The following is an 11044-nucleotide window of genomic DNA, read 5'->3' as shown; positions in this document are numbered from 1 at the left end:
CCCCACTCCGCCGTCGCTGCTCGTCAAAGCGACCGATTCAAATGTAAACGGACTTTTGGACCACCCTGTATTTTCTGAGAATATGGAATAATTCCGATTGGAATCCATTCCGACTTTGTTCCATGATAGGTGTCCTGGAGTGACGGTCGAAGTTAATCAAGGTCGATAGTACAGACTTTTTTATAGCGTTTTCGGCCCGGCCGGGTTTGCACCAACTTGGGTCGGAAAATGCTTCGCTATTGGTTGACGTTACACGCTGCACCAATAGGAGAGCATGAAACATCATTACTTCAACCCAAATTGGTGCGAACTCGGTCGGGCGAAAACACCATTAAATTCCAAATTCGACAATAGTGACATCTTTCATTCATTTCTTATACGTATTATATATCGTTGTGTCTCGCTCAAACACAATCATTTGTCCTTATCTAATATATTGCAACGCCATCTCTCAGAAAGAGATCAATTAAAATACTACTCGTTTTCATGGCTTCACGTCAATTTCACTCGTAATATACAAACAAAATTTTCGGCGACTCTTTTCTCTTATACTAAAGCTCGTTGGCTAATGGTCAACTGCTGTACATTTATGCCTAAATTGTAAACAGAATCATCATGCTATTTATTAAAGCAACAGCGAATATCCAAAATTAATATCGCTGTCAGACACATTGGCTGCGTTCAGGAAACTCAACAGTTTTGCAACCGTTTTGTGATTCTTACACACTGGATTACGTTCCAAAATTTAACTCTGCCAATTCTAGTATAAAGGCTCACACTCTTGCATAACGCATAACGCATAGTGCATAAGCGAATCAACTAATCAGAATCTTTCCCTTCCTCACATTCCATGAAAAACTAGAACTGTGATTGGTTGATTCCTTTATGCACTATCCATTATGCGTTATGCATGAGTGTGTGCTGCGGCCTTAAGTTTTTGGAACGCACCCCTGAGTACTTTCAGTGACTGCGTTTAACAGATTCAACAGTTTTTCAACCGTTTTATTATTCTTCGCTCAGATTGGGCTATTCCTTTAAAACTAAAAGTATAAACCAATCAGCGCGACGAAATATAAAACGGTTGCAAAACTGCTGAGTCTGCTAAAAGCAGCCAGTGGGTGCATTCAAGAGCTTTATTCTTGAAAAGAAACGTATACGAAAATCTAGGGAAATGCTACAGTATACGTTACGTATACTATAGTATTTCCCTAGACTTTCGTATACGTTTCTTTTCAAGAATAGAGCCCCAGTACTATAACCGCTCACTGAACGCTCAGTGAGATCTTATATCTAATTGGAATATATTTTTAGTTCTAATGGTATATGCCAATCAAATGCAAGAGCTCACTGAGCGCTCAGTGAGCAGTTGTTGGACTAAATGCACCCACTGCATCACCTCAGTAATTTCTTAATTCTATGGCACTGTCACATGCAGACGCTGTAATAAATTTTTTTCCAATGTATACATACATAGAACGTAGTAAACGCAAGTCTGCAGAGTAGCGGAGCGAAACGAAATACTGAATACGAGAGAAAAAGAGAAAGAAGGAGGAACGTTCTTGTTTATGATATGTGTAATCGAGCAGTATTATTCGGAGCGCAAAGTAAACGAAGCTGTGTGACTGTGTTCCCCTGCATAAAATTAAGGACGAGCGACCAAGGGATGTCCGCCCCCCCCCCCCCCCCCCCCGCCCCCCCCCCCCCCCCCCCCGGTGGCGCCCGCCGCCGCCGATCACACGGCGGTGTTGGAGTACGCGAGCGCAGCTGAGTGCTGCAAGCTGGCTGCGGCCGTGAGCATTGCCCATCCGGACGAAATCGACGCGATTAAGGTTGACGAGATCATCATGACGGATACGGCGTCTGCAGCTGCCGCTGCCGCCGCTGCGGCTGACACGCAAAAACGGGCCAACTTTTCGGCGTTGACAGTCGGTAATCCGAACGGCGTCAGCAAAATATCGCCGAGCCTTACGAATGCGAAACCCGGTTCCGCAAAGAAGCTTGTCATCAAGAACTTTAGAAGTAAGTTACCGGACGCGGCACGCTATCCGATCTTGACCTAACCTCAAACATCAGCTGCTTCATCTCGCGAGAACAGCAAGCCCCAGAATGTTTCGACTTTCCTTTCTTGTTCTTTGTTTTTTTTTTGTTTCTTGTTCTTTATTTTTTTTTTGCTTCAGACACAACTCGAATTTTTTAGACTGCACTTCATGGATTTAAAGACATTCTTGCGTCATACTTAATTAAACGACACATAACCTAAGCTGTAAATCGTAATAATTCAATAGATTGGCTTTCCATTTTTATATTGTCGAATCACAGTTAATTGTAATTAATTGTGTGATTCGATGCGACTTACATGGAAAATACATTGACGTGTTAAATATCTATTTATAGATAATTGTTGCAATAATGTTACAATGCAGGAATCTATAAATGGACACTTAAGTTTTACTTGACATTTCGCCTTTCTTGCATTTATGTAGATCATGCATTATAATGTGAGAGAACTATGATTTCGTGATTAAATAATATAAGAAAGTAATATCTTAAAATTATGTGATTGAATAAATTAAATTTTTTAATATGTATATATTGTATATAATTTGTATCATGTATATGTATGCTTTTATACTGCTACAATATATTATATAAAATTATTTTCATTAACTTTGAAGAAATCAGTTTATGAGAAATTTAACTGTAGGAAATGTCATTCAAAAGTTTCTTAAAAAATATTGGAAATATGTCAAGTTTTATTCTATTTCTTTATTTATTTTGTACTATAATAATTTTTTTTATAGGTAAACCTAAACTACCAGAAAACTATCAAGAAGAGACATGGGAAAAATTACAGGAGGCTGTGGTTGCTATACAAACCAGCAAAAGTATCCGCTATTCTTTGGAAGAACTTTACCAGGCAGTTGAAAATATGTGTAATCATAAAATGGCATCAACACTTTATTCAAATTTAACTATTCTGACGGAATCTCATGTAAAAGCTAATATTGAACAATTTCTGGCGGAATCTATGGACAGACATATATTTTTGAAGAAAATGAATGAATGCTGGCAATCGCATTGTAGACAAATGATAATGATCAGGAGCATCTTTCTGTATCTTGATAGGACATATGTTTTACAAAACCCGAGCATTTCATCGATATGGTAATAAAATGAAAATACTGTCAGAAATAAATCTCGTAATTAATTATGCATACACTTCATTTGATCTCTTCTTTCAGGGATATGGGATTGCATCTATTCAGATTACACATTGTGCTGAATAGTTTAGTGCAAACACGTACCGTTGAGGGTCTTCTTATGCTCATAGAAAAGGAACGACAAGGTGATACTGTAGATCGAACGCTTCTCAAATCACTGTTGAGAATGTTGTCAGATTTGCAAATCTACCAAGAGGCTTTCGAAACGAAGTATGTTGTGATAAATCGAATATATATTGTCAGTTGATTCATTGTCATTGACATCAACATCATTAGCATGTATATTAACATCAATTAGTAATAACAAGCTAATATAATTTTTACGATTATAGATAATGTATTTATTTTTATTTCATAGTATTGTTTGCCACTGTAAATATTTCAATATGTGGATTATTATAATTATTTTATTTAGGTTCTTAGTGGCTACAGAAAGATTGTATGCTGCCGAAGGTCTACGATTGATGAATGAACACGATGTTCCTGAATATTTAGCTCATGTGGATAAACGTTTGCAAGAGGAGAACGAACGACTGTTGCATTATCTTGATACGTCGACTAAGTAAGTTTTTTTTATTGCTGTCGTGTATGATTATAACATACCATATACAATTCAGTAATTAAATAGAGCATTATATAATTTCATAAAATTAATTATATTTTCAGATGGTCACTCATACATACTGTAGAAAAACAATTACTCTCTGAACATATTACTAGTATTTTACAGAAAGGCTTAAGTGGGTTGTTGGATGAAAATAGAATTAGCGATTTATCATTACTGTACAACTTATACAGTCGGATAAAAAATGGCCTGGTGGAGCTGTGTTTGAATTTTAATTGTTATATCAAAGTACGTTTTTGTTACATTAACAATTGATCTTTAATATGTATAATGAACAAAATTATAAAATGTTATCTTTTTTAATATCTTTTTAGAAAAAAGGCAAAACGATAGTTATAGATCCCGAAAAAGATAAAACAATGGTACAGGAACTTTTAGATTTTAAAGATAAAATGGATAATATAGTTAATACGTGCTTTCATAAAAATGAAAAATTTGCAAATAGCTTAAAAGAAGCTTTTGAGGCTTTCATTAATCAAAGAGCAAATAAACCAGCAGAATTAATAGGTAATTCATATATGATATATTAATATAATTATATTAATTGTAAAAACATTAGAAAACAATGTAAATAATTATTTAGGAAATTCTTAGTCATGTTAGTTTAAAAGCATTTTTAAATTTAAAAACACCAAAACAGATTAAAAACAACTATATTCATGATTTCAGCTAAATTTGTCGATTGTAAGTTACGAGCAGGTAATAAAGAAGCGACGGAAGAGGAATTAGAAAGATTATTAGATAAGATTATGGTACTCTTTCGATTTATTCACGGAAAGGATGTTTTTGAAGCATTTTATAAGAAGGATTTAGCCAAACGTTTGTTAGTGGGAAAATCAGCTTCTGTAGACGCGGAAAAATCAATGTTATCTAAATTAAAACAAGAATGCGGTGGTGGATTTACTAGTAAATTGGAAGGAATGTTTAAAGACATGGAACTTAGTAAAGACATTAATATTGCATTCAAACAGGTAAGGAAAGTAATTATTTGTACATTGTGAGACTTTTGTGTTATACATGCTTACGCATGCAAACACGTAAAACTTAATTTGTAATTTGTAAAGTTTATATATTTAGTATTGAATGTATAAAATACTTATAAATATACGTGACAATAAAGTCCCCGAACTGCAACAGTAAAAACAGGCATTTCAAATAATAGATTGTTACATTTTATCTAAAGTTGGCAAAGATTAATGTTTTTTTTTTTAAATAAAACATTTTTTTTAAACACGTTTCTAATGCTTCAAACATGTTTTGAACAGTATTATAAAAAAAATATGTTTAAATTGTTTTATTAATTCTGATTTTATCTTGTCAAAATAACCTCCCATGACACGAATACATTTCATGCATCTTTGATAGAAAGCTTAAAAACTTTTTTTAAAGTCTTAATTAGAATGCTATTCAGAGCACTCATATTCCTGTTGAACGTTCTCGATGTTTTGAAAATGTTTATCTTTCATGATGTTTTTGAACTTTGAAGGCAACATCAAAGATAAACATTTTCAAGACGTCGAGGACATTCAAAGGAATGTAAGGAGTGCTCTAAACAGCATTTCAACTATGGACTTTAAAAAAATATTTACTTTATTTCAAAGATATATAAAATGTATTGATTAAGGAACTTAATTACTTTGAAAGATAAAATATAATACAAGGATAAGAAGAATGTCTTTCAAAGCATCTTGATACTTAGTAATATTCATGTGTAAATATACAAATATAAGTTTCAGTTCCATAGATTGCGCGCCGATTCTGTTTTTTTGGATTTGAAATACAGTCATGAACTGGTATAATAATTTCACAATTTTACACCGTCAATTTAACAGCACTAATTGAAAATTATATTTGTATATTTATATATGAACACTACTAAGCATTAAGACTTACTTTGATCGAAAAAGACATTCTTCTCTCTTATTTGTGTTTAAACATTTTTCGGTCTATTTCACTTAATAAAATATAACATTTTATTGTTTGACATGTCTGTGTTTTTTATTGCTGCAATTCGGGAACTTTATTGTCAGATTATATACATTTGTTGTATAATTTATACATTAAGTTTACAGAGTGTATTATTTCAAGTATTTATTATGTCTTCAGTATGCAGGAAACTTGCAGAGTGAATTAGTGGCAAATAACCTAGATCTAACTGTATCTATACTTACTATGGGATATTGGCCTACATATCCAGTGATGGAAGTCACTCTACCAATGGAGATGGTACAGTATCAAGATGTGTTTAATAAATTTTATTTGGGAAAACATAGCGGTAGAAAATTGCAGTGGCAGCCAACCTTAGGACACTGTGTATTAAAAGCATGGTTTAACCAGGTATTGAATAAAGTGATATTTCTTATATAACATGATATATAATTATTAACTAATGCACAGATATTTTTGATATGAAAATAGGGCAATAAAGAGCTACAAGTATCATTGTTTCAAGCATTGGTTTTAATTCTATTCAATGATAGTGATAACCTCTCGTTAGAAGATATTAAAACCGCTACAAATATCGAGGACGGCGAACTGAGAAGAACACTGCAGTCCTTGGCATGCGGGAAGGCTCGTGTTCTTCAAAAGAATCCGCGTGGTCGGGATGTCGCCGATAACGATAGATTCGTATTTAACGCAGAATTCACGAACAAACTGTTCAGGATTAAGATCAATCAAATCCAAATGAAAGAAACGGTACTTGACATTTAATAATGCAATATATCTTATATCTTTTTATTTTATACATGTGTGTTTGTATAAAAAGTTTACGTTATTTAATATAAAATTTGATAGGTTTTTTTTATTCTTATAGATGTATGAATTTTTTTCAGAATGAAGAACAGAAAGCAACAGAAGAAAGAGTATATCAAGACAGACAATATCAGATAGACGCTGCTATCGTTAGAATTATGAAAATGAGAAAAACTCTGACCCATAATCTTCTCATCAGTGAATTGTATAATCAATTGAAGTTTCCTGTAAAGGTATATATATTTTTTTTTATGTAAGAAAACAAGGTAAAATACGATTGTTTTGTTCTCGATTTAAAATATTATGCATGCTATTATTAGAAAAATAATATTAATTCATATAACCACACACATGCTTAAATGTGCAATTTAAATGTGTAGAATCCTAATTTGTAAATACTGTATCGAGTGCAATGTATTTATTTTTTATGCCAATTCACAGAATATGTATCCTTTTTCAGCCTGCGGATTTGAAAAAGCGGATTGAGTCTCTTATAGATAGAGACTACATGGAACGAGACAAGGATAACGCAAATCAATACAATTACGTTGCGTAACCTAAAGCAAATGCCAAAGTTATATTGACTTGTAAAATTGATGCTGATTTTTCTAGCAAATTTAATCTATCACAATTAGTGTCTGTCCATCGTGAATGTGAACGAGTTCAAACGAGAGATTATATAACCAATCCGACTGTTCAGATAAAGTTATAAGTGTGTGATCGAAGGAAAAAGACTTGGTTCAGTGAATTTCCCCGTTTTGATTTTTAGTGTGCAAGAGACATTAAATAGTTACAATCCTTTTTTAACCAGTGTTCCGAATTTTGCGAAATAAGATAAAAGGACATAATGATAGGCAAAAGAAGCTTGATGTCCTAGAATATAACAATTTTTTATGCAACACAATTTTTCACAGCATAATTACGATTAAGAGAATGTAATAAAGAATGGAAAATGTATACATACTGTGACACTATCATGAAAATAGAAAGTAAGAATGCAATCGCAATATAATTAGTTAATTCGAAAACTGAACAACATAGTGCAGTATTTATAACGAAAATAAAAGAGCGTACTATGTCTATATATATATACATATATACTATCGTGGTACTTATCTTTGAAATCTACAAGTTATTTGTACCTCTTCACACTTGTCTTCATGTTTCTAAAAACATTTTTAACATTTCAATTATTCTTTGGAGAACTATATATAGATAAAAATAATATAAATTAAAATATGCTGCATCTCTATGTTAGACAAAATATGCAAAACAAGTGTCCAGTTTATCTTGAATCAAATTTCTAATTATACAACGGCGAGACGACAGATTAATATATATAAGATGTCAATAAGTATGGAAACTATATGACAAATATATGAATCGCGATTGTTATTAAAAACCGATATATATATATATATATCATCATATTGCTGAAAAAAATGTTAGAAATTACATGAGAGTAAATGATCATTCATGATCATGGCTTGTTAAATCATTTCGTGTCCATGTATCTATAAACTAGATTAGTAAATAATATACTTTTACCAAGACGTTTACATACTGACAGGGAATGTTCAACTTATTTTGACGAGAGTACTCACTGAGAGTTTTAATATAAATCTGTGAAACGTCAACACAAATGCAGTTAGGCAATGTAAATGCATACCGAAAGACTATTAGTAATTTTTTTAATTGAGAGAAGATAGTACTGCCAGCAAATCAGCGTTTTGGTACGTCAGTCGCGCTCCTTCTAACGAGAGAAGATTATAGCTTCACGTTGCCATGTACAGATTTAGGAATAACCTCAGGAAGTGAAGGTAGAGTATATAAACTTAATATCTTCTCACATAAATTATTTTATACTGCGTTTCAATTATATATACAACACTACAAAACTTATTTTTTTGTAATAATTCATAGATTTACCGAAACTGTACATAGAGAGTAAGGGGTTCTGTACTTATAATAAAAAATACAATCAAGAAGAAATTAATTAACGAAATTGACTTATAATAATGTTGTCATACTTATCATTTTTGCGACATGCAGTTTTTATTTGCAGAATGAAATGTAAAAGGATTTATACAGAATATCTCATGTTTACTATATAATTTTTCATTTAATTTTATAAATTTATTTAATAATCGGTAATCTGAATTCTCCATTTTTTCTTAATAAAAAAAATTTTATCTCAATTTTCAAGAATTAAAATATATAAATAAAGTTATGAAAATTAAAAAGTAATAACAATGATTTGGTGATTTTGATAAAAAAAAATAATTTTATATTAGTGTATGAATCTATTAAAAATAAAAGTAAAATATGTTACTCTCTTTTCAGAAATAAAATATATATTTCAATAATTACTTTTTGTTCTTACAAAAATGTATTCTTTATATTTTACTACAAGAAATTTGTTACAAGATTATTGAAACATCATACATCAGTGTTACACATATCTGTACAAGAAAAATTTACATCGTTAAATTATTTTATTGTTTGCACATGTAGATTTTTCATATCAACCTCGTTCATTAACGATTTTGCAAAAGTATCGGCATTAGCTTCTTTATTCAAGAAATCTGACACTAACAACGACGCCGGTTTACCGCCTCCGTGTGCCAAGCATTCTCTTCTATAACGATTGCCAGCTGATCGACTGAAAGGATCGTTGTGAAAATAGGTTTGCCAAATCCATGCGGCAATTGCACGAGATATTAAATAAGAATAATATTTTGCACCATATCCAACCAAATGAGAAAATCTCAATTGCCATGCCTATGATAAGAGATAAATTGTAGTATTAAAAGTTAATATACCTTGAAAATCGAAACTTAATTTATTATTCAATTTATTGCAAAATTCATCATAACTGTGTAATTATTTGCTCAAACTTTTAACACATATTTTTTAGATTTATTTACATATTTAATAAAAAAGAATTAAAATAAATCTTTCGGTATTCTTCTTTGAATTTAGAATTATTGTTAGGCTGTACAATTTTTCATTTAATTTTATAAATTTATTTAATAATCGGTAATCTGATGATTGTTCATTTTTTTTCTAATAAAAAAGATTCTATCTCAATTTTCAAAAATTAAAATATATAAATGAAACATCCTTTAATTAAATTTAAAATTTTATATTGACATTAAATTTAAATTTCTAGAAGGGGGGCTCTAATTATTGAAAATTAAAAAATTGCAGCAATGATCTAATGATTTTGATAAGATTTCATAATCAATGTGTCATAAAATTAACTTAATCTCGGTTCAATTTACTTTATCTTTTTTTAAAAATTAGAAAAAGATAAACAGTAAGTCGAACTAAGATTAAAATTAATCTTTTATTGATGGAACTAAGCTTTAATTATCTATTTTTTTGTAAATGCTTAACATCTGTGTTTCAGAATCAACGCCAAAAATTAATAAAAATACATACCGTATTTTTCACATACGGAAGGCCATAATATTCCTTCTGTACATCTTCTAAAATCTCGGTTGTGGATTTCATTAGTTTACCACTATGATATACTTGATCCAACATACTATAGAACACTTGATTTTGTAATTCCGAAGCATAAAAGATATTCTTTGAGGCGCATAATTTGTGCAATAAATTTTCTGGCATTGGTTCTTGAGTTTGAAAATGCTTTGCGAACTTTGATACAACCTGTAATTGCATAAGTGAATTAAAACGTTTATTGTACATATCGCATCAAGTACCTACTAACACAAATTTGTATATAAATAATTTCAGTAATTATAATTCATACCATATTATATTATTGAATATTTACCCTAGGATCACTCGCAAAATATTCCATTAATACACTAGGTACTTCCGCGAAATCTGTGCTGCATCTAGTACCCGTAACATGCTGATATTTTGTTCGACCAAGCATAGAGTGTAATGCGTGTCCCATTTCATGAAACAAATTGTCCACAGATGACGGACTCAATAAACATGGATTTGACCAACGTGGATGCGGCAATGATAGCATGAGCACAACGATGGGAGTCTGAAATTGACGATATAAGATTGTTATCATTTCTGTAATTATATGTAAGTGTACGAATATAAATGTATGAATAGAAAAGAAATAAAAGGAAAATTTGATAACATTGATGACAAAAAATAACATATTTCGCTGTAATACAACAATTCCATATACAAGGTGTCTCACAACTACCGAATTTCCTCTAAGGACTTATTCTTGAGGTAATTTTGAGACGAAAATTCTAATATGAAAATGTCGAGGCTACAATAACTTTTTGAATTATAAGCTAACTTTAAATGCTTATAAGTAAAAAAATAATTTTACTTTTAGAGCCTCTATTATTATTTATGAATTCTTTTGAACATTCTAAGACAAAAATCCTAATAAGAAAATATCGAGGCTATAATAGTTTTCGAATTACACACTATCTTTAACTAATTA

The 11044-nt window shown here is 31.2% G+C and overlaps 2 protein-coding genes across 4 annotated transcripts in view; one reads left to right on the top strand and one right to left on the bottom strand.

The window, feature by feature from the left end:
• Positions 1–1706: 1706 nt before the first annotated feature.
• On the top strand, positions 1707–10615 carry Cul4 (cullin 4). Of its 3 annotated transcripts, XR_001940221.1 has the most exons (13): positions 1845–2019; positions 2802–3165; positions 3243–3431; positions 3637–3783; positions 3888–4074; positions 4161–4353; positions 4516–4817; positions 5953–6183; positions 6265–6543; positions 6681–6833; positions 7061–7589; positions 8171–8420; positions 10552–10615. XR_001940221.1 is itself a non-coding variant. In XM_018511157.1 (11 exons), exons 1-11 carry the CDS (start codon positions 1845–1847, stop codon positions 7154–7156), a joined length of 2316 nt encoding a protein of 771 aa, XP_018366659.1. In that variant the 5' UTR covers positions 1707–1844. The 3 variants fall into 3 exon arrangements, 1 of the variants encoding a protein (XP_018366659.1); XR_001940220.1 differs by lacking the exon at positions 10552–10615 and having other exon boundaries at positions 8171–8583; XM_018511157.1 differs by lacking the exons at positions 8171–8420; positions 10552–10615 and having other exon boundaries at positions 1707–2019; positions 7061–7156.
• LOC108763493 (mitochondrial intermediate peptidase) overlaps positions 9035–11044 on the bottom strand; it is a 4507-nt gene continuing 2497 nt past the window's right edge. Inside the window, exons 8-10 of the mRNA XM_018511158.1 lie at positions 10403–10624; positions 10045–10275; positions 9035–9381 (exon numbers count right to left, since the gene is read on the bottom strand). Of these exons, the coding sequence (XP_018366660.1) occupies positions 9091–9381; positions 10045–10275; positions 10403–10624 (744 nt within the window). The 3' untranslated portion in view covers positions 9035–9090. The remainder of the gene's footprint in view (positions 9382–10044; positions 10276–10402; positions 10625–11044) is intronic.

This window comes from Trachymyrmex cornetzi, unplaced genomic scaffold, assembly GCF_001594075.2.
Source record: "Trachymyrmex cornetzi isolate Tcor2-1 unplaced genomic scaffold, Tcor1.1 scaffold361, whole genome shotgun sequence".
In the NCBI taxonomy this organism is placed as follows: Eukaryota; Metazoa; Arthropoda; class Insecta; order Hymenoptera; family Formicidae; genus Trachymyrmex; species Trachymyrmex cornetzi.
Note: the sequence above shows the minus strand (reverse complement) of the source record. Positions and strands in the feature narration are given on the sequence as shown.